Raw genomic sequence first — 23,667 nt, forward strand, 5'->3', positions numbered from 1 at the left:
CCTTGGGGCATCTTCCCTCCTCCTCCGCTAGCCCATTCTAGAAGATGTTGTTTTTAGAAGTGACTGTATCTGAGGGCTTTGCTTTCTCCTGGGTCGGATGGATGATCCCAGCATTTGAAGCACTGTCTTACTGCAGGCAAGACTGCGTCCCTGCAGCTCACTGATGTGTGTTTACACAAGACTGCGCAGCCTGGCCCTCACATAACCATTAATTTTATGGAGGGCATATAACAAAGATGGGCCTCCAGTATGCCTCCTGCCTTTGATCTGTGTGGGGTGCGTGGCCTGGTGGGCCCAGAGCTGCTGGCATCGCTGATTTACTCCGCTTTGCGGACATAACTTCTGCAGCAGACAAAAGCTTATGTTTTCTCTCAGCGGTATTGCAATACCATTACGGGCTGTGCTGCTGTCTGGCTGCGTTTGGACTGGGAGGGCAGGGATGGCTCAGGGTTTGCTTGCCTTTAAATTTTTCTTTCAGCGTTAGCTAAAGGGTTTGATTCATGCAATCCACTAGTGCCCCAAACCCGCGCAGACGGGTAGGCGGGTTGTTAAGGGTCTATAGTGTTGCTAATGGAAATAAAGTCCGTGTACTGGCAAGCTATAAGCATTGACCTTGTGACAGGGTGCTCATTCTGAAACAAAATCTCTCCAAAACACTTCTCTCACAGAACTTTATTGTCATCCAAGCCAGACTCGGAAAACTTCCCCCCGCCCCCCACCCCCCGTCTCCCAGTCTGGCATAAATTCCTGGATCTGGGTCTGACCTTGCCCTGTAAAATTAACTCTCTGATCAGAAACCCTTTTGTTGTTTAGACTTGGCATGCCAGGTAGGGTAGCAACCTCAGCACCAACACCGGTGACGGGCGATTGCCAGACCGACCAAATCCAGGTCCCCCCTGACCTCCTGTCCTAAATTTGGGTGGAGTTGTTTTGCGTTGTTTAGCCTTTTGGCTGTGAATGTTGACCTTAGCTCTGTCTGATCACCATGAAGGCATGAAACTTAATTTTTTTTTTTACTTTAACTAAAAGGTACCCTTTAGAGGTAACCTCTTTTGGTCAACCACGATGAAAGCTGAGCAAAAATCTAAGAGTGGCATTTGACAGTGCAATTTTAGGTCACCAAAGCTTGATAGCCAAACCATGTGCCGCAGTTCCCAGTATGAACGAGTCACGCTAAGTGAGAGATTTCCAATGCGGAAAATGTTTGTTCATCCAAAGTCTTAGGTTTCTATTATGGACTTTCAGCCAGGGGCATTTTCAGGCTGCAGGTGCTCACCAGGACATTTGCCTCCCATGCAAAGAAGAGGTTGCTGCCTGTTATCTGTCAGCTCGCCTGCTATACTGCTTAGTCTTACTTCTTGGCACTTTACTTATAGGGAAAAAAAAAAAAAGAAAGAAAACAGAGTGTCTATAAAGTATGGAAAATGTAGAAACCCTTGACAGTTGTATGGTGTGTCTTGCTTCTCCCACAGAGAGGAAACCACAAAATAGTGAGTCTGGGGGTTTCTTTCCACACACACAATATCTGTCAGGATTTTGAGGAATTTTCTGGGAACTGATGAAAGAAATGTGCTATTTAAGCTCTGATATATAGTGTACAATGGTTCTGCACAAGGAAGATGCAGTGCTGCACACCAGCGGCTTCCAAGAGGCTTTCCAAAATAAAAGAAACCCAAAGGATTTGAGGGGATTTCTTCCAAGAGAGCAGATTGGTTCCTATGGGAACAGAGGCAGAAACAAAGGGAAAAATTAGCTTGTACTAAAAAGAAAAGGTACCCGATGTACTTAATAGCTGCAGTTTTCCTGTTAACCTTGCCATGCCTTTGCAAGATCACCAATGCTGATGGTAAATGGTAGGCATTTTAGCAGCGAAAGGACTCTTGCCTCCCCAGATTCAACTTTCTCAGCCGCAAGGGGTGGGCAGGATGTGAGGAGGAGTTAAAGTAAAGAGTCCCCCGTGCTGAGTGGTGTTACACTCAGGGAGGGGACTCCTGTGTGCCAAAGGACCAAAAATGAGCGTAACAGTGTTGAGAACCTGCCTTACACAGCCTTCCCAACACAGGGCTTTCTGAGGCTGTCCGGCACTCACGGTGACTGTAAGCAGTGCTGCTAATTGTGGGGCTACCTTAATTAACGAGCAGGGAGTTGGTGAAAGTGCATTAACAGCATCGGGATCAAGCCCAAAAGATGGCACAATGTGTTTATTTAGCCCTTCTTGTTAGTATTTATTGCATTAAAAAATTAATTCTTGTTTATTTTTCTTCTCTGTTTCAGGTCCACCTGTAAGTACCAAACCTCTATGGTTTTAGAAGCCGTTGATGCAGAGTTTGCGGGGCGTGAACTAGCAAAGTCTCCTGTCTGTGGTGTCTGGTGCAGTAGCTGCCTTTGCCGTTCTGGCACCCTAGGATCTCCCAAACAGCAAGTACTGCGGGTGCTCAGGACCTGTATTGGGGTGGGACTGCTCTCGGCTGCATCACAGCTTCTGAGGGTGAGACAGAGAGAACACAGGGATGGGGACGTGGCCGATGTGAGAGGTGCAGATATCTGTGTGTTACCAATTGGCTCCACGTGCCCTGGGGGAATCGGCTGTGTGCACTTCGCATGCATTGGATGCCACACGCTGAACGAGACGTGTTTGCGAAAAAAAGGAAAGATAGATCGCAAACACATGGCGAGAGCTGAGCTGTAGGGACTTGCTTTCCTGCTACTCACCCGGGCTTGCTGAACTGTTGGGCCTTCAAGTGTAGCTGCACAGCTATCAATTTCAGAGGAAAAATTGTGTTGACAGCTTCCTTTTCAAATGTTAGCTAATGCAAAACCTCAGTGCAGACGATTTAGGCTTCAGGAAAATAGCTAGGTTATTGCAGAAGTTTTCTTACGGCTGTTAAGAGACCCACAGTGAACCAGAAGAAGCGATGCAAGGAATGAGGCCGTGTATCGACATCTCTCAGGATTATAAAGAAACGCTATGTTGTCTCTAGCACGGTCCTTCCAGAGGAAATGGTTTATATTCACGTACAATAGAGTAACTATACTGAGTTTTTGTGGAGGAACGTGAGAAGTTAAACATACGGTAGTCATCTTTTGTCTGTTCATGCAAAAATGTCTTAAACGGTTTGCAGATGACATTCTGAGAAGAAGTAGTTGCTGCACAACCTATTTTCCCCTTTCATCAAGTCAAAATGCTGTAGACTGAACTCCCACAGATATACGAGTACAGCCCGACTTAATGACAACAATCTTCCAAAAAGTTGCACCTTCCAGGCCAAAAGGTCTGAAAGCATTTTACAGCTGGAAGCCCTGATCCACGCAAACCTTCATCAATAGCTTATCCCGGGGGCTTTCAGGACTGGCTGCTGAAGTGGATGGATTTCAGTGTTAGCTGTGGGTTACTGGGAGGAAAGCACCGCAAGCGGAGCCCGTCCGGGGCTGTCCCTGCTACTCCGCCCTGGGCAGGCTAAAGGGATTGGGCACAAAACTGTGTTGGCTTTTATATTATTGCGATAAGAAATCAGAGAGAAATCAGTAGGTCAATGCAGATGTCTCCCTGAGAGCAGTCTGCGCCTTTGCAGGGTGAGGAAGACGCACACTCCGGGCTTTCTCTGCAGCAATAAGGGTTAGAAACTTAATATCGTAATGAAAGATTGAAGTCTGGCAGGAACACATGAGACCACCAGAGAAGTGCTGACAATACATGCTACCGTATCCTAGCTTATTGCGACCCTCTGAACCTGTCTCCGCACGCAGACTTTCAGGACAGGCTGCGACGAATGCTACAGCCAATGGAAATAACAAAAGGAAGTCAGGCAGACCGAGCATCGTTAGCCAAAGTGGAATTCGTCTTGGGCTAACAGCACCCTCCTCTCACTGAGGACCTCTGAGGTTTCTGATCGGCTGGCGAGTGAGACCATCTCAGTCACCGTCAGCAAAAGTTCACCGCTGAAGAGTCAAGCAGAGTCCTCCATGTCGCCATCGGAAATATTTTCTCCCCTCATATTTCTCATGATTAAAACCGTGTGGAAACTCAAGTTTATGAGCAACAGACCTGGGCTCCTCCCTGGTTGGTTGTTATACCCGTCGCTCTGGCTAGCGACTCTGAAGTGCTGATGACCCCAGATCTCTCTCCTGGTTTTCTTTCTGGGCAGCAGTGCTGGTGTTGGCTTGAGTGTGGGGATGGGCAGAAATACGCGTTAGAAATGCACTGAGCCCTGTTCGTAATCTAGATCGACTGGGAGAAAAGCCAGGGAACTGGATGAGCAGCACCCCAGCAACAAAAGGGGCCTTCATGCTCTCCTCTTGCCCCACGGGTGCTCCCCTTGATTCTTGAAGTCAGTCAAGGCTTTGGTGAAGGCAATGGCAACCCACAGTCATGTAAGACATTTGGTGAGATTGGGACTAAAAGGGGCAAAGGAGGGAAGGAAATTATGAAATCATGCAATAGTCCTGAGGTTCCCGGACTCTATCACCGTCTGGACCACATCCGAAGGAAAAGATCCTCTCACGGACGTTTTCTCTCCCATTCCTGAACATGCAACATTTCTGTGGCAACTGCAGCAATTCCATACATGAAAAAAATAATATTTAGCAGATGGAAACTAAGGAAGAAAGTCAGAGCCCTGTAATTAGCTCGTTCTCCATGGACTTGCAGATACCTTCAGAGCCCGTGCGGAGAGCTGTGGGTAGAGCCATGCCGAAAGGAGAGAGAACTTCACAAACAGGAGATTAGGAAACCGAAGCAATCAGAGCTGATGGTCAAGGAGCTGAGGAGAGATTTTTAACCATTCCATTTCCTAAACCCTTACATGTGATTTTGTCTCTGTGTCAAGCCCTCCCTTCAGAATTTGAAGCTAACTTTCGTCTTTTCTGTGTATTCTCTTTCAGGGCCCTACAGGAAAACCAGGGCTCCAGGTAAATACTTAATTATTTCTTTCTTTTTTTTCTTCCCTTGTACTCTCTGGCGCTACTTTCAGCAGGCCTTCGGGGTTTGCAAACTGAGAGAAGGTAGTGATCTTGCCTAGCAAACCTGATGTGGAAGAAGAGCATATTGCAAACAGGACATGGCTCATAGCAGAACAGGGACCACAGGAGCTTTGTAGGACCAAACTTAAGGATAATATAATCCCCATGAACCCTCTTGCATGTGGGAAACACTGCTGAAGATGCCTTTGTCACTTGACGGTCTGGCTGAAGAAGTGCAGTATACTTGCTGATGAGGCTTGCTAATTGCAGCAGGATTTAAAAGGCCTAAGTCACTCTGGGACAAATGGAAAAGTCCATAATGACAATATCTGCGTCTGAGGTGGATAGTCATGAGTGAGAAAGGAGCGTGGGTTTCGGGGTTACAGCTGTGTGCTTTCCTGGCGCTGGCTCCCTGCTCCTGGGGCTGCTGCTCACCTAGAGACTACAACAGCCATAACAGGCAGTTTCCAAATGAACGAAATGCAAATCGTGCTGCTTGGCTCTCCCCCTGACTGGGGACAGAGGCTGCTTGTTGCCTTTTGTGCACCTCTAGCTCCAGTGTGGCAGCTCGCAGGCAGCTTCGCATGACTCTGTAACCAGCGAAGTGCTCTTTCCTGGCTCCCTGTCGCAGACAACCTTTCCTTACAAACATCTGGCATTTATTTGCTGTCCTACCGGGAGCTCCCTCTTCGCTGTTATTGCTTGGAGGGCTGTAATGCTGCGCAGTCGCATGCCAGGCGCGGTGCTGCCACGTACCACTCTGACACCAGGTAATTGCTGGAGACCAGACGCAGCTCAGCCCTGACCTTGGGCTCTTCCTGCTCGGGCACCAGCCACAGCAGGGTCAGGAGAAATAGAACGAGCTTTTACCTCAAACCGTGACGGAGCTCAGCTCTGGAGGCAAGCAGCATTTAAGGGGCTAAAAGCACAGGAAAACTCAGCATTATGTTCTCCAGCAGCCACAAAGTAATCCCAGGGCAAGATGCTGACACTGGGAGTTTTGCTCGCTGCCAGCACACGGAGATAGGCAAATGTTAGTGGGACTGAGAACCCACCTAAAACCCTAGAAGAAAGCAGTTCACCATAATATATCATCTACAAAATGGATCAACTGCATCAAGCAGCTGTTTAGCATTTCATCCATCTGCGAGGGATGCTTTTGCAAAGCGTATGTTGCTTTTCAATTTGTCAAGACATGTGCTGCATGGAAAAAAAAAATGCCCTCAACACGAAACAGCCCCCCAGCTCTGCCAAGGGAAGCGGCTAAGCTTTCACCAGGTAACCGTTTGATGCCAGACAATAACATTTGAGTTTGGGATGCATGGCCAAAGGAACCTCTGTGTGCACCCCGCAAAAAAAAAAAATAGAGTGAATCCCCTTCCAAAGATTTCGGGCTGTGTTCATATACATTGGAAGAAGGTGCAAAGAGGTGGCACCAATGGGCTGGTGTCTCCAGCTGCAGAAACCAGAAAACCAGGTTTGTGTCTACAGCCACAGGCAGGGGGGACACTGTTTTACATATGGAAACCCCAAACATTGCTGGAAACGGAACAGAGAGATTATTATCATGTTATTTTTGCAACATATAGAGCAAAAACTACATGACCGTGATCATCAAGATCCTTTCAGCAATCAGCTGCTATCTTCCAAATCCACACAGCCTTCAGTTTGTGTGACCAGGAATGCAGAGGATGTTGTTTTTGTTTTGTTTTTAATTTAACTATAAGAGGCAGAAAAACTGCCTTGTAGGTAAGTGGCTGAAGAAAATTGCCACTGGTCTTGTGTTTATGTGTTTACGAAGCTCTGTTCAGTGTCGCCTGACCCAAAGCCGTTCCCCAAACCACTGTTAGGATCGTTCACGCCCTGACAGTGCACTGGGAAGTATCTCAAAGGGGTAGAGGACACTGAACACAGCTGCTCATATGTCTTCTTCCAGACGTGCTTTTTCCTGTGTCAGCTTGTTTTCTCACATTTTTCTCTTGCTTCTGGACAGGACCGTATTTTCAAGCCTAAGAGAATCCTGTTTTAAAGTGATAACTCTATAAATAAATAGCTAACACCCAGATGACTCTGGTAAAGAAAGAGACAAATGTGACAGTTGGCTACTGCAGGAAACCAGTTCCCAGGACCCGGATTTTATGAAGTGTTGGAAATTGAGATTATACTTTGTTAGGCTGAAAACTCTTGCCCGTCGTTTGCTGCCTGAATCGCCATATGTCATTTCTGTTGTGAGATGTGCTGGTTTGTCGTACGCACAAGCAAACCGGTGGCTTACACATGTTCTTAAAGACAGGTCTGGGCACATGCAAACACACTTTCCTCTCTAACTTGCTTTCTCCCTCTCTCAAAATCCCTGGACACTTGCAGTGCAGCACAAAGCTGCGTCTGTGGCACAGCTCATTTGTGGTGTTTCATAACCTTGCTTTTGGCCGGTTTCCAATCACCTCTGATTTTGCCTTAATTACCAGGGAGACAAAGGTGCGATGGGGATCCCTGGGCGGCCGGTAAGTCGAAACCTCTTGCATGTGCCTTGTCCTCTCCATCCTGTTCCAACCCTCAAGATGTTGGGGAGGCTTTCAGGGTGACCCTAGGTGGGTGTCAGCCTGAGAAAAGCCACCCTCCCTGAGCCCCATACCTGAGAGGATCTCCTAGTGGCAGCATAGCGGCCAGCCCTGCAAACCGCATACGTGACAGGGGTGTTTCCATCTCCTGTGCCGTGTTGCTCAGACCCTCCTCTGGTTCAGCATCCCTCGCCTTGGTTTGGTGCCTCCTGCTGCCACCTCACGCGCCAGCTGGGCTTGCTAACCGTGGGCTTGCTAACATGCACCCCTGCCTGCCACCGGCAGCTGCCCCTTCCAAATAACCCTGCCCTGAACAAGGTGGGGCATCCCGTGCCTGGCTGAGCGCTGTATTTTGGAGCTGCTCCCAGAGTGAGGATGGGGAAGAGGGCTGGGGCAGGAGCTCAGGCCACCCTATTCATCCCAGCCCCACAGCCGAGGTTTTGGGGCGGGGGAGCGTGCCTTTGCCGCTGACGCCTGTGTTTGTGTCTCTCTCTCTTTCTCCCCTGCACCCTCTTGCATGTGGCTGTGATGGCTGCCACTGACCCAGGGACTAAAAGGGCAACCTGGAGAGAAGGTGAGTAGGCTTCTTGCAGGCCATTGCATCCCAACTGTCCTCCTCCACCCCCTCACTTCCCCGGCAGTGGGAGTTTATCTCCCAAATTCCTTCCAGGCCACTCAGCCTCTGAAGACGCTGCGTTTTTTTTTTTTTTTTATGACAATTTACTAACTGTGTTAAGAGCAAGCAGGCACAGGTAGGGCTCCCCTCAAGCTTCCTGGGTTTTACCCATCGAGTTTCTTCCCCGCTGGCAGCTCCACTTGCCGTAATCAACCCGCAGCTCCCCTCTGCCTCCCAGGTGAGCCTGATCCCCAGCACAAGCCATAGCAAGGAAGAAAATGGCACGGCACGCTCCTGTTTTTGACATGGTGGGACCTCTTCCTCCTAAGGAAAACTGATGGTGTAGTTTAAGTCTGTGGGACGCTATCGCCCAAACTGTTTGCCATGCAGCAAACTGGTGTTTTGTGCCTCCAAAGAAGCTGTGGTTTGCAAAGCATCCTACCACTGACCCCCTTGTTTCAAAGCGTTTGACACAAAGCGTTAGTGTATTTTCCCTAGAGCTGTGGGTACCTCCCGCTCGCAAGAACAGTGGGATGGAGGTGTTTGGGGGGTGTGAATAACTGAATAACAATGTGTAGAAACTAGGAAAGGGGTGAATATTCACCTGGTAGGGGGATCACCTATGTAGGACACTGCCACACCAGGCCCATTTGCTCCTTGCTGTAGGAGACAGAGGGAGAAACTGCAAGGAGGGGACAAGGTAGGACAGAGATTCTCCTTCCTTGAGCTTCTGCTTGCTCATTGGAGCCAACCAACATTATCTAACAGACCAAGGTTTTACTGCCTGAAACCACTCTGCTTTTTCTCTGCGTGTCCTTGCATTTCTTTCTGGCCGGAGCTTTCAACATGAACGAACAGCAGATAGATACAAACAAACAAGGGGAAAATTACTCTTAATTGCCCATACTTCTCCAAAGCCCTCCGTGAGAGTCCCAGGTCCCTGGAAGGCCCCAGCTTTGTTTTGCAGAGAGCTCTGCTTGCTCACAGGCTGCTTGGTTTATGGGATGCTCCATCCCAAGGCTCCCCAGCCTTGGGCACTTCTGGAATACACCATGTTTTCCAAAGACAGGAACACGTCCTGCCCATCGCACGTCGTGGGTGGCTAGGAGCTGGAGAGGCAGCTGTTTTCTTTTCCAGTGAGGACTTTGCTGTTTTTATCCACATCCCAACTGAGCTTGAGAAGCACAGAAGCGAGGCATTTCTGGAGGCAGCCAGTGAGCTGCCTGCAGCTCCCATTTCCCCGGACCCCAGCACATCCTTTCTTGTTTTCTCTCTTTTGAGGGACATGGTTCTCCTGGACCTGCAGGAAGGAAACAGCAAGGGTTTCAGGCCATCTTTCACATTTGTAATGGGGCAGAACCTCTGTTTTGCCAGAAAGTGTTTTATGTCTTTATAATTCTCCTTGCTGTGCAGCTTCCATTCTCTGGCCTGTCTGAGTAGCTCCAAACAACATCTTTTCTCCCAAAGTGCAGGGAAAGAGCTGCAGAAGGCCAAAATAGCAGCTGCCCCATAAGCTCTGGAGGTCTCATACCTTGAGCACCCTCATTTAACCCCAGTCTTGACAGAAATGTAATTGTCTCTGTGTTTTCCTCTCCTCCTTTTCTCACTCTTTTTCCTCTCCCTTGTCTCTCTGCAGGGTGCTCCAGGAGAAGCAGGCATGTCTATCATCGGGCCCCGCGGTCCACCAGTAAGTGGCCTTTCTCTCTATTTTTGACTGATGCAGGATGTGGGCCAGTTGCAGGGGAAGATTTAGGAGGGGTGGTAAGACACAGCATCAGCTGGAGAGGCAAAAACCCTGTATAATGTGGTTCCCATGCTGAGCCAGGCTGGGTTTTATACTGCTATTATATACTATATATAATGAAATTACAGCTCATGCTGCAGAACAAATGAGGAAGCCTTCCCTTGCAAGGAAACCATATTCCTGGGTTTAAAAGGAAGAAGCATATTTCCTTCTTGCAACAGGACTAGCGCTACTGCTTTTGGAGAAAATATGCCCTTTGTCTGACTGATCTCCCCCTTTGGTTTCATTAGCGGAGGACAAACCTCCTGATTTTGCAGAAGAGCAAGATCAGAGCGAAGGCGGTGACTGGGAAACTCACAAAGACGGGTAGTTCAGAGTTGTTCAGAGGTCCTTGTCAAGCACCCAAAATCTTGGAAATCTGGAAAGTCCCTTAGCTGGCTGGGGAGCCAAGAAAAGCGCAGGCAAGATTTTTCACCCTCTTCCAGCAAAAGTGTCCCTGCAAGGTGCAATGAGTCAGCCAAAGCTTTTTGCAAGGACAGGGTCAAAAAAAGGCCAACCTGAAGGGCTTGGAGCATTTACGTGCCCTAAACGCTGGATGTTTCTTGTGCTGTGGTTCAGCCATCAAGCCTCTGCTTTTGTGCAGATGCAGCCGGTCCTCCCCACTCCATCCCTGCACAGCCTTCACCGGAGATTTCCATGAAAAAAGACCCGGAGACTCAATTCTCTCCCCCTCTGTGGGCACTTCCGATTTTGATTAATCTGTGAAGAGCACCGTCCTTGACCTGCAGAGAGGATGGGCCGCTGGCAACTTTTGTTTCACAGTGGAGGTCAAGTGAGAGAGACCTAGGCAGTGCTAATACTTGGCTACATCTGGCTTTCCAATTAACTTTCCAAAAGCCCTAAGATAAGTGTTTCTAATAAGAAACAGCTTTGTCAGTTCCCAGGCCCACCTGCCTGGCACGCTGGTGTTTGAGAAGTGACAGAACCGAAGCCCACCACACAAACAGGTCTCCCCAAGTATTTTATACCCAGCAGACATTCCCTGGCCGCGTGACCAGGTGAGAAGGAAAGGCTGGCAGGTCTCTCAATGCCAGGCTCTGAGCAAGACCAACCTGCTCCACAAGCAGCAGATTTTGGAGGGTAAATGCCCCATCACTTTTGCTGTTTCTCACAGGCTGTAGCTCTCAGCCTTTTGGATAGTGTGGTTATAGTAATTGGAAAGAAAAGCCATCAGTTGCTGTCACAGAGACAGGCACCACTGGTTTTTTGAAGGACACGCGCCTGGTCTGTAGGACAATTTAAAATGTCTGCTTTGGTGCTGCTGCTTTGCCTCATTGCCTTTGCTGCTGTTTGGGAGAGTGCAGAACACATCACGTCTCCAAAGCAGCAGAAAACTTTGATGGCAAATGATATCTAAAATGGGCTTTTGTCTACCCTGGTCAAAGCCCTGAGGTGCCAGTACTGGCACAACTCCACACTTCCACCCCCAAAGCCTACTGTGAAGATGATCCAGTTTCCTGGGGAGCTGGTGATAGGTCAAAAGGATGGCTGAGCACTGAAGACAAACACGGAAACCCCGGCCAAGGGGCCACTCGGAAAGATGTGGGATGACAAATAGTTTCCAGATTTTTGTTTGGAGGTTAAAGTTTTCGCTAGAGCTCAGAGCTGCTTCACTTCTGGCCGGAGAGGGACAGTGCACCGATAGTGGCAGAAACAGACGGTCTCCATGATTTGGCAGCTTCTGGGATTGCATACTTCATACGATCAACATCTTAAAAAAGACAAGGAAAAACAGTCACCCAACAAAAACAGTCTCTTGGAATTGCTCACTGCTGAACTGTTGTTTTGGCCTGATACCATGCAAATCACTCTGCCGTCCTCCAAGGAGAAAGAGGCAGCAGTCTGTAGTCTACAGAGGAAGCCAAATTGCACAATTTCCAGGTTTTCTCCCTAATTCTTTTTTTAGCACTTCTTGTCCAGGGAGGTGTCCAACAGGGAACCAAAATTAATGAATTGTGGCTAGGCTCTCCTTGATTCTTGCCTTTTCAGAAACCAGCGGTGGACAGATCCTTTAATTTATAGCCTATCTTCCCTCCTGGTCGCTGGCCAACAAGACCAGCTGGTTTTATATGTATCTTGCAAAGCAAAGCTGACCAAGTTCAGCTTTGCAGAACTGAGAAAACAGTGCAAATGGGATTAGGTCCTGCTAGCATTGTGTATAAAAACACAACTGTTCAGCACAACGCAAGGCATTTTGTGGTAGGGGCATCTCTCAGACTCTGCAAAGATGTTATCTAGCCCTGTCTCTGAAAGGCCAGATCTTCACCGAGTCTCTCTGCAGGTAGAGGGAGGCTGGAGGAGATGCAACCTGAAGGTGCAGATTTTCCCTGCCAGCGTGGTTCTGAGTTCTCTCCCAAGGGATCGGCATTGCTGCACTGTGGCAAACCTCAGCCTTGCAGCCCAGCATGGCCATCCTCTCCTTTCCTTCTCTGGGCACCACATGCGATTGCTCTAAGGCAGAGATGCACCCATGTGCATTTCTTTTCAGAATTGAACCCTTGTTTATACCCAGCTCTTCCCTAGGAAATGATGGTGGGACTGAAACAGTCCAGTCACGGCATCTCAAATTGCCTAGGAAAGCATTTTCTTCCCCAAAACGAAGCATGAGAAGAAACCTGGGATTTTTGGCATCGTAACACGGCTTTCAGGGCAGGCAAGATGCCGCAGTGGTCGCTCAATGAGCATGGTACAGGATTTACCTCATCCTGCTCTTTCCATCTACATGGGTGTGCTTCCAGATCTGCTGAAGTCTGATCCACATTGCTTCCTGACTTGGCTCACACATTTTTCAGAAATTGACATTAAAAAAAATCATTAAGTAAATGGTATCTTTACTGGACACCCACAAATCTAGAGTCACTGTGAGTTGGGATGCCATGGGTACCAGAAACTGAAGAACTATGGAAAATTAACAGCCAGGACATTTTCTTTTTTTTTTTTTTTTTTTTTTTTTTTTTCTCAGAGTTTTTAGGTAGGCGATGAAGAAGCTGCCAAACACATCCCAAGCCAATGTTTGCTGTACCTGATCCCAAACTGGCAGCCAGTGCTGGCTAGCCAGAAAGAGATGGAGGAAAGGACTTGGTGCTCATGTTCCTTTCATCGCACTACCTAACTCTTCTTTTTCATTTAGCTCTTGGAGGAAAAAAAAAAAAAAAAAAAGAAAAAAAAAATCATCTCTTCTCCAGAATTATTTGTGAGGAAAATGAATGCCCTGGGACATGAGATTAGGGGAGGAGGAAAAGAGGGATGGCTGTATTTAGACACCAGTGACCTGCACGGTTTGTATTGCACAGAGCAGCACCCTGCATTAAACGCCTCCGGTTTATGGCAGCAAGAATTGCCATAAAATGAGCTCAGCCTCTGGAATATACTCCAAAAGCCTGGTGTATGGGCTAGGGACACCCATTTAATTAATGTAGAAACTTCAAGGAAACTGCTTGCAGTCCAAACTGGACCTGCTCCAGCATGTTCTTGGCCCTGTACAAATTGGAGTGGGGATGAGAGATTTCCCATCCTTCCCAAGATGCTTTCCCCTTGGAGGGGAATTGGGTCTTGGGTAACTCTTCAGAGAGTCGCAGGATAAATGGGCAGAGGCTGGAAGAAAGGCTCCATAGAGAGGACTAAGGGTCAGTTAAAGTCCACTTCAGTTCCTCTAAACTGCTGTCTCCGTTCCATCCTTCCTAGGGACAGCCTGGAACAAGAGGTTTTCCTGGATTCCCGGTAAGTGTAACTGCTAATTTATGAGGTATGGGTGTGCAATATTACTAGGAAGTGTCGCTAGTGCTCGCTGTATCTCATAATTTTTGGCTGAAACCAAAGACCTGATCTGATATCACTGGAAAAAGTAATTTTTTCTTTGTTTTTTTTTCTTCCTTTTTTTTTTTTTTTCTTTTAAATGATACTTAGGGAAAAAAAAACCAACAAAAAAAACAACACAAACCACACAACTCCAAAAGGAAATTAGTTTAAAAAAAAAAAAACCAAGTGTTAAAATAACATAGTTGAAGCCAAATCTGTTCAGTAAAAGAAAACCATCCTTAGAAATACCCCGAAACAAAGAAAATAACCCCTAGGTAGGTGAAATTCCAACCTTAATTGAGCCTGTAGGTGATATTGCAATAGCGAGCGCCTGTGATCCAAATGGGGCCCGGTGTGGTGTGAGTCTGCTGGGGACCATGCCAGGCTGAACGCCCTGGTCATGCTAAAGGGAAAGGACAGAAAGCATGAGGGGGGATTCTCCAGCACTGCTAGAGGTGGACAAGGGAACAGAAAACAAGCCCAGGAGAGGACAAAGCAAATTTCATTTCAGTCCTAGAGTTGCTGGCAACTCTCTCTGAAGCATCGAGGCTGCTGGAGAACTTGAATAGTTGCTATTTATTTTTATGCATTTATCCTGGACGACTAGGAAGACAAAGGCAAACACAAACACCCCCCGCATCCCTGCTCCCGCCAGGCAGCTCAGCTGCTGCTGCAGGACACGCGATGCGCCAGAGCAGGTCTGCGGGGGAGGCTCTCACACCTGGAAAACAGGAGGAACTCACAGCCTCCAAGCCGTCTGCTCGGGCTCTTCGGCTCTGCCCTTTGCGAAAAGGGGGGCTGTGAGCTGCCCCTGGGCTGAGCAGAAGCAGATCTCTCCAGGCCTTTGCGGTCTTTGGCTTTCGGAGGAGCAGAAAACAAATCAGCCCAGCTCATGAGAAAGTGCCGGGTGGGACAGCGCTCTACCGAGCCTGTTTCTCATCAAATAGTACCTTCAAAATGCTGCCGAGCTGTATGTCACCTCTTCCCTGGGATGCTTTTATTATTGTATCGTTTGCAAAACTTCCTTTTCCCCCAAAGGTGGGTGCCTTTTTAAATCAAAGGCTTGAGAAAACTGTTGATTTTCAATTAATTTACAGGACTCTGCAAGATTTTAAATGCTGAGGGTTTTTTGCAAATTGCCTGTTGAGTCCCTCCTCCCTTCCCTTCCCTCCTGGTGTCCAGTGTTGCTGCTGAAATGGGCTGACAGGGAGCAGGTCCCTGCAGAAGAAATCGGGAAGCTGGGCTGGTACCCCGTGGGCCAGGGACTTGCTGGGTCTCACCTCTGCATCTTTTCCCCAGTCCATGCAATTTTGTGACACGTAGTGCTCACGGGGGCAGATAGACATTGTAGTGAAAGCATTTCTCATCATGTCTCCTTTTTTTTATTTCAGGGGCCCATTGGCTTGGACGGCAAACCGGTAAGCAAACAGCTTCTCTCAAGACTTTCTGCCTTGCCTCCTGCTAGGTCCCACTGTCCTGCCAGCCTGCCTGCTATAGGGTATGTTTTTTAGAGGATTATTTTGCAATGTCACGCACATGCGTGGATTAAAAGAAAATTAGAAGGCTGGCAGGCAGGAGGACACCACAGATGCCTTGGGGGAGATGCAGGAGTCAGGAGATGAGAGAAGGCAGAGTGTGGCTGCTTCTTTTCTAGGCAAATCTAGAAAATAGCACTTCCCAAGTGCGACAGCCTGGCTGCTGCAGGGAAAGCCTTAGCAGGCACTCCTGCCCCAAATCTGACAGATGGAGCAGGTCCCCTAGGCACCAGCCCTCTGCCTTAGACAGCCGACAGCTGTAGTTGAAGACAACCCAACAGCTTCTTTCTCTTTGCTGCTGTGCTGCAAAGAGTTGCAGTGACGAGGAAAGGACCCTAAAGACCTCCACGCTGTCCTTAGAGGGTCATTTCCTACAGCAGGACCCTGTTTTTGCCACGAGAAACATCACACCCTCAAGAGAGACCCAGCAGTGTCTCTCTGGTACTGCACTCAGCTGAAGCTGCTCTGCCAGCCCAAGGAGGGGCTTAACCATGTCCCAGCCATGCCCCGCAGAGCCTTTGCACCCCATATTTATCCTCCAGAGCTTTGTTCTCAGCGTTTTGGGTAGCAGGAAGCAGTGTCCTGTTAGGGGTGTGAGCAAAGCTCCACGTGCACGGTGTTGCGTCTCCCTTGCCAAGGTGCAGTAACTGCGGGCACCTCCAAAGGCAAGGGGCAAATGGGTTAAGCCAACATCTTCTAGAGACTGCGGTGGCCAAAGCTGATGCACGTGTTCTTTCTTTTGCAGGGTCATCCTGGACAGAAGGGGGAGATGGTAAAAAAAAAATAAATATATGTTTGTCTGTGGGTGATGGGTTGGTTTGAAATGACGTTGCCCCTCAGCTGGAAAAGAGCTCGTAGGCAGGGTAGCAATCTTAGTTCAGCTAATGCGCTAGCTGTGTCCCTAATTCTGTAACTTCGTAATAGCAGCGCTGGGATGCACGCCTGTAATTTTTACATTATGGCTATCAGATCCATCATGTCACAACAGCAACTCTCTAGTTATGCACGGAATATGTTTTCCTTGCAGTTAGCAATTATGTTCTTTAAATATACTCTGGGAGCTGACATTTTTCGTGGCTGGCCTCATAGCAGAAGTAAAAGTTGATGGAAAGATTTCTGAAAATCCATCTGGCAGCTTTCAACTTACCTAACAACAACAACAAAAAGCATATTTTTTTTTTTATTAAATGTCTGTCTTTCCCCTCTTGAAGCTCTGTTTCATATCTGCGTCGTACTAAAATGCTTTTGGTTGAAAATTGTAAACTTAGGCTGCACTTGATGGAAACCCAAAGGCTGTCTTGTTCCTCTTGACATGTCTGGTGATGAAGTCCCCAAGTATGCCAGGCTAGCAGCTCTGTAGTCACCTTTGCTCACTGAAATGCTGAATGTTTTCTTCTGCTAATTCTGTTTTTTTGAGCCTAAGTGTCAGTATAATCCTCTGGCAACCACATGTTGAAGGTTTCCCCCTCCCTGCTTCTCAGCAGAGGGGTGAGCTGGCATCCCCCTGTTGCACAATCCCAGCTCAGGCAGTTGCAGCTCAGGCTTCAGCCCTGGCTGCTTCTGGTTCCATCCCAGTGCGTCGGCTGAGGAGATGTGCTGTCAACTGAGGTCCTGGGAACAATAAGGGTGTGTTTTCCTCATGATTTTTCTCCTCGCCTTTTCATAATTCCCCCCCGCAGTGCAGCCAGAACATGTGTGCATTTTCACTCCTCCAGAGTAACAAAGGGAACCCAGATCTCTCTTGGGGACTTGTCTCCACAATTGCTTTTAAAAGCTGAGTTTCTACCTACTCCATATGCTGAGAGTTTTTTGTCTTCTTATTGCTGTAAACGGGAATCCATCTCGAATTCACGACAATGTGTTTCTTTAAAGGGTGCTGCAGGTCCCAGGGGACAACCCGTAAGTATCCCATCTCTTGCCATCGCACCTCCTCCTCATCCCTTTCCCCTTGCGTGCACTGAACTCCTTAATTTACCGAGGGCTTTTTTTGATCACTTTTCTTTTATAGGGACACCCAGGACAAAAAGGAGAAAAGGTAATTTTAATGGGAGACGTGTTGAAAATTAAATGTAAAAAATGAGCAGGGAAGGGACTCAATGGGCTTGGTGCTACTCAGTCTGACTTTGGCTGAGAAATACAGCAAAACCAGAGGGTTCTGGGGATAGGGGACAGGAGGCAGGGTGCTTGTTGGGTGCAAATTGGCATAGTTGCACTGAATTCAATATAGTCAGTGACTTACACCTTCTGCGTCTGACCCCCTGTGTCTATTTTGGTCCTCTCTGTTCGTAGTTTAAACTCTTTCCTTTTAATCCCCTTCTTTCACAGGGTCAGTGTGCAGAGTACCCGCACAGGGTAAGTCATTAGCGTTATTATCGTCTGTCCCGTGCCTTCCTGCATGTTAATCCTCCTTCGTTTGAATGGCTTTTTGTTGGAAATATAGATCATTCCATTAACAAGATACGTCATCGGGGCCCCGAGGGCAGCGCTCGGCTGATTGATGTGTTTCACAGAAAAGCAGCAGATAAGGTTTTCCAGGAGGGATGTTGGTTCTCCGGTCTGTTCCTGCCCACCGAGGCTGACCTCTAGCTAAATGCTGTCATTGCCGCTTCCTGGAGGCCCTCCCATGCTCCGTGCTGGAGCGAGGAAGGTCGGTGTCCTCTCCCCAAAACCCAGCAAAACCTGGAGTTTCTGGAGGAGTAGAGGTCGCCCACTCACACCTTGTGCTGCTGGATCAGCTCCATCCCGCTTCCACAGCCTCCGCTGCGGTTGCGTGGCTAGGAGCAATGTGGGGTTTGCAGATCTTGGGGAAACTCTGTCATCGTTCCTCCCTTCTTCTCCTCCCTTGTGCTGGCCTCAGCCCTGCATAGAGACAAGGGGAAGGGTTGTGCTCCCTGCTCAAAAGTCACCCTGACTACCCCTGGCCACAGTCATCTGGCTGGTCCCTGCTGAGCTGGTCTCCATGCCGATCTCCCGGCCTCATGGGCTTTGTGCCTGCAAAGAAGAGGTGGAGAAGCGAGGGGTGATGCCAGCATCCGTTTAATGAAAGCCAGGATGTTGCTCCACTTGCCTTTTCATCCTGGCCTGGCTGGCATGTACTGCAGCCAAGAGAGGAGAGAGAACATCATGGGGTTTGAGAGGATTACAGGGGTAAAATTGAACCAGCTCTAAAAACAACTGGAGTGCTGAAAATCCACTGGAAATGCGTTGGAACGACATCATATGAAGTGGCTGGAATTTGTAATCTGGGTGTACAGGGAGACAGGCTTAAGGGCTTTCTGTTTATTTTTGACGGGCCTCTGGACAATTAGCTGGGCTCTGGTCCCTGGCCCGGAGGGAGCAGGCCCCCGGATGCTCTGTGCAGCAGAGGCAGGGGACAGAGCTGGGCTGGCAGCGAGGGAGAAGGGGGCCATCGGTATGTGCCAGTCCCGGTACAATAATAGCCGGTCAGCTGTGTTTATTTAGGCGAGGCGGCTCACTAGATTGTTATGTCAAAAAGGAGCGATCAGCAGCGTTCACCCGAGAGGTGTCCTGGGTTCCCGTTACAGCCCTCGGCTTTGACTGTCCTCAGTGCTCAAGGTGAAAAGCAGCGGCAGGACCCCTGGCAGCAGTGGGAAACGAGGAAGCAGATTGTGCATCGGTGGGAGTAGCCTGGGCTCAGTCCTGGGGACAAAGGCACGCTGGTTTGGTGGGTCGGGGTTGTAGGTGACCCTACCACAGGGCTGTGACAGTGGGGAAAGGGCTGGTGCGAAGCCTCGCATCCCAGCAAAGCCTGGCAGCGTTTCCTTGGCTCTCATGGAAGTACTCCTGGTCTCATGAGGCAGCAAGCTCAATGTTTTAAAAAAAACCCGTGAGTCGTTCCAAGGCAGAGCCATGCTCACGGGAAGGGTGACTCTCCTCAGACTAGCTCAAGGGTGGGCTGTCCCGAAGGGTCTGGTCACAGGTGTAAATCAGCCAACAGAGGTGCAGTTCCCTCTCTTCCTCCCAAAATTAAATTTAGGATGAGCCTTAATGTAAAAATGCTACACATCTGACTGAATTGCAATTTTTTTCTTGCTTTACTGGTTGCCAAGGTCCTTTGTCAGATGGTCTGGGTGAGGAAATGAAAAACAACATCCTGAAAAACCAGGGATGTTGTTTCAGTTTTGTTTCATCTTTGTTTTCTTAGGAAGGAAAGGTAAGGTTAGAATGTATGTCTTGGCTTGTGTAGTAATTTCCTATTTTTTTTCTGTATGAATCTCTATGGCCTGCACTGCTGTGGGGGACGAGCCTGGGCATGGGGCTCCCCATTCGGTGTGAGCCGGCTGTTCGAGCTGCTCCAAAGTGCCACCCTGGGAAGGGCACCCAGCTCAGGGAAGAGGGGGACCAGCCATGCTCTGTCTGCTCTCAGAAATGCCGTGTGTCTCACTGACCCTGTTTGTGTCGTGTGTCTTCACTGTCCCCTAGGAATACCTAAGTACCACCCTTGCAGCCCTGCGCTCTAACCAGATCCTTACGCTAAAGGTTTGTGGGTAACAGTCCGACGGGGCCCAGTTCTGATGCAAAGGCACGAGGATGTGGACCCAATATTGCATGCTGCCTTCTGAAAAAGACACGTGCCACTGGGACACAAAGGGGGCAGGGTGGAAGAAGCTTTAGGTTTCTCCTCTAGACTCTCCTAGCTGCACCTGAATCCATCGCTGGATCTTGTCCCTCCTCTGTGTTCAGGACTGCTTCCCTCATTTTCCTTTCTTATCCTTCCTAGCATCCTTCCTCTGCTTTCCTGTAGGCTGCATAGTATTTCAGATACGCTTTGGCACTTGAGGAGCCAGGCGAAGCCAGCTCAGCTGGGCCTGGGTCACTCGTACAGACGTGCCAGGCACAGCTAGCATGGGAGCGTGGGGATTTACAGCAACACCCGCCTTGAGAAGATCGGCGCGCTCCTGAGTGCTCTCCTGAGCTATGGGGTCTCCTGCACTGTCTTTTAGAAATAAAATTATTTCCCTCGGGTGAAATCAGCCCTGCTGATTTTCCAGCAGTACCGCTTTTGTTGTGATAGCTTGTGGCTGGCTGGATCAGTGCGTTCAAACAGAACCGGGTGATCACAAGGTGTTGACGATGCAGTATTGGGTTGCCGCTTCACTTTGCAACAGAACTGGATGCTCTCTTTTGCTGCAGACATGAAGAACAATGGTTAAAGGAATTAAAGTGCGCTGTTTGGATCTGTACCGGTGACTGTGGTGGGAGACCTGTGGGCAGACCTCTCAGATCTCAGCGCACAGCTCGCGTGGGGAAACACTGCACACAGGGGCACATTTTTATGCCTGGGCACAGAAAAGCCTCTTTCTCTTCTGCCCGTGTAAATCAAGAGCAGCTTCAGTGGAAGACTGATAGGAACAGGAAAGTGGATCAGGCCAGAGGAGCATTCCTGGGCCTGGAGCCGGCACGGTGGGTGCCAGGCTGACAGCAGCATGCGTGCAAGTGGAAACTGGATACAGCAGAAGGATGAACAAATGCTCCTGAGCTTTAGTGCATTTGATTTCTGTGTGTCCGGGTCAGCTTTGTGCCCTAGGGCAGCATTCCTGGCTATAAGCAGTCAGAGGCTGATGTTACCGTTAAACAAGGAAAAGCAAAGCTCAGGCTCCCACGGCAATACCCTGCTCAGGGCTCAGAGGCACCAAGGTCTCGTTTCTCCCTTGGCCACGATGGCTGTGTCTGCGCAGCTAAGCGAACGACACCAGGGTCTGGTCACTGGCTGTGAAGTCCGCAGCTGACCCCAGCTAGCCTCTCTCCACTCCCTTCTACAAGCTGAGGAAGGGTGAGGCTTGGAGATACGGTGTTTCTTGTAAAGGAAGATGGAAAAAAATAGGAAACCGTATTTGGAAAACTTGGAGAAAATTGGCATTTTGATAGCTACCTCAAATCTGATGATGAGAAATTAAGAGAAACAGTCCTGTCACTGGAGAGCTTAGCAGAGCCGGTGGGGGGATGTCTTGCAATAAATACTGCCTGAGGAGAGCAGCGGAGCTGAGTCAAAAATCCCCTGGGTAAGTTTTATTTCCAAGTAGAGAAAGCGGTAAAAGCTCTGTGTGGTGGGAGCATCGGGTTGGCGAGCGGCCACCCTGCATCTGCCAGGGCTGGCACGTTACAAGTGAGCGACGCACGGCGCGCAGGAGCTCAGAGGTCTGCCGGCAGGTACCCGTGCCACGCGCCCTCCGTGCGTGGCTCTCACATGGGGGTTTCTTTTCACGGCAATTTCTCTGTTCCCTTCTCTGTTCTCTCCCCTGGCTGCTCTCTGACTCTGGGTGCCCTAATGGCCTCCTTTGCCCCGCGACCTTCCGGTTTGATCTTCTTCAGCTGTTGCCTCTCCTCAATTCAGTGCGGCTGGCTCCACCTCCGGTCATAAAGAGACGCACTTTCCAGGTAGACTTCTCCTCGTTGCCTGCTTCTAAGCCTACCCCGACGCTTGCGATTAATCAGCTTGCTACCTGTCTTTCTTCCCCTACAGAGGGGTTTCCAAGAGGTTTGGGCAGAGCTGAGGGATTTTTCTTGGAAGCAGAGGAAATCTTTGATGTGATAATGTGGCTAAAAAAGAAGCCAGTTTTTTAAACTAGAAGAAATGGGCCATGAAACTGTTCTCTGGACTGTTGACAAGCAGTCTCCTACCTTAAGGAGTCAGTTCCTGCATATTCAGTCTCCAGAAGAGGTTAGAAACCTTTTGCTGAAATGCAGCTCATGTCTGTGAAATTTAACTGCGATGAATGAATAGGCAACCGCTTCTTCTAAGGGTTGGTCTAGTCTGAGACACTTGGGGAAATGTGTTTAAATAAGCTCTTATAATGGTTTCATTAAATTGCATTAAATCTTTGTGTAAACACATTTATTTTGGTTTCCAGGGCCGTAATTCCTGTTTAGTTTGGTTTATTTTGGGAATGAATTCATAAAATGAATTATGGACGTAGGAATACTGAATAAGAGTGTCCGTAGCCGGAGTTCATGTGGTTTTAACGAGCCCACTTTAAGCTCCTTCGTTCCATCAGTTGGGATTAACTTTCCCATGTGGACAAACAGCTGTAATTACCCCGCTGGAGTGTGCCCGGCACCCTCTAATAAGTGGCTGGATTTTGTCACCCCGCTGCCTGTCTAGACAGTCGGATATTAGCGGGGACCTGCGGTCTGCCATACAGGCCGTTACCACGAGGTGCCTGGTCTTTGCCCCGTGCTGGCAAAATTCTGACCTTTTCGCTTGAGCCCCTGCTCTCAATTCAGTTTCTATTGATTCAGCCTTCGCACCGCACAAAGCCCCACGGCTTGCACTGGTTGCCCTTCAAAGTGATGATCTGGAGAGCCAGGCCAAGGACTGACCTCTTGGGAAGGCTTTGAAAGCTGAAGTATCCAGGATGAAGTGGGAAACTTGAATAGCTGCCCCACGTCCTGTCGTCAGCCAGGGCTGCAAATTCCCTCTGTCCCCAGAGGCGAACTTCACCGGAGAATTTTGCCGTGATCGGTTTTGCTGTGGCTGTATTCATTCTCTAAGTGCAACAAAGTGTAATTCACTCCTACGGATCTGCCAGCGCCAGGCAATTCCAGGAGTCCAACGTATGAATACTAAGAAAAAATGTGAGGCTGCAAAAGAAATGTTAGCGCCAGCGCCTCAGAGAGGAAAATCCTGCTGCTGCCTCCAAGCACATCAGCAAGAGCGCCTTGCCCAAGGGCCTCTTGTTAGGAGGCTCAGCCCCTGACTGGGGCACAGTCAGGGTGGCTAACTGGTGTTTGAAAGAACTGAAAAATAGCGCCAGTCAACGGCTAAAAATACAGAATGACAGCTGATGAAAATGACACCTGATCTCCAACTTACTGTATCCGCTTACTGTCCAGTTAGATCTGTGGGGGTCTTTTTTGCACCGGGCGCATTAACAAGACTGCAATGGTGTGGTAGTAATGTTTTGGATGTTTAGGGATCTGCATGGACGGGCCCTCCTTTAGACATAGCACGCTCTGCCCACGGCAGCAAAGCGAAGGCAACGCAAACAGGGGTTTGGGTGAGCTCCTTCCAGCCGCTCCCCACACTGGGGCAGGGCTCCTTCTCTCCCCATCCCCTGCTGGGGTGCAAGCGCCCATTCCCAGCACCGTGCTGCATTTTAGTGCCCTGAATGTGGAGCAAGGACTGGGGTGACAGAGTGCAGCTGAGGTGGGAATAAAGCGAGGCAAAGGGAGACAGGCAAAGCCCCCTTTGCCTTCCCATGGTGCACCCGTGGTGGGGGTGCTGTAAGATGCCTGCGCCCTTTCGTGCACCCATGGTTGGGGTAGGCTTACCCATGGTAAGATGCAATGGGAGGGAAGTCTCTGAAGATGGGCTGAGCGGTCAGGGCAAGAAGAAATCTAGAAATAGACTTCAGCATCCTCCAAACCTCTCGT

The 23,667-nt window shown here is 49.1% G+C and overlaps 1 protein-coding gene across 8 annotated transcripts in view; it reads left to right on the forward strand.

The window, feature by feature from the left end:
* Positions 1–4,887: 4,887 nt before the first annotated feature.
* Positions 4,888–23,667, forward strand: part of COL13A1 (collagen type XIII alpha 1 chain) — a 57,242-nt gene continuing 38,462 nt past the window's right edge. For 6 of the 8 annotated variants that reach the window (XM_086751742.1, XM_086751744.1, XM_086751748.1 and 3 more), the window contains exons 1-11: positions 4,888–4,908; positions 7,428–7,463; positions 8,068–8,094; positions 9,773–9,823; positions 13,625–13,660; positions 15,130–15,156; positions 16,019–16,045; positions 17,146–17,172; positions 17,282–17,308; positions 17,599–17,625; positions 19,717–19,773. In XM_086751742.1, coding sequence (XP_086607868.1) covers positions 7,443–7,463; positions 8,068–8,094; positions 9,773–9,823; positions 13,625–13,660; positions 15,130–15,156; positions 16,019–16,045; positions 17,146–17,172; positions 17,282–17,308; positions 17,599–17,625; positions 19,717–19,773 — 327 coding nt within the window. In that variant the 5' untranslated portion in view covers positions 4,888–4,908; positions 7,428–7,442. The remainder of the gene's footprint in view (positions 4,909–7,427; positions 7,464–8,067; positions 8,095–9,772; positions 9,824–13,624; positions 13,661–15,129; positions 15,157–16,018; positions 16,046–17,145; positions 17,173–17,281; positions 17,309–17,598; positions 17,626–19,716; positions 19,774–23,667) is intronic. The other 2 variants (XM_086751746.1, XM_086751743.1) reach the window with 2 other exon arrangements.

This window comes from Chlamydotis macqueenii, chromosome 7 (assembly GCF_036417535.1).
Source record: "Chlamydotis macqueenii isolate bChlMac1 chromosome 7, bChlMac1.mat, whole genome shotgun sequence".
In the NCBI taxonomy this organism is placed as follows: domain Eukaryota; kingdom Metazoa; phylum Chordata; class Aves; order Otidiformes; family Otididae; genus Chlamydotis; species Chlamydotis macqueenii.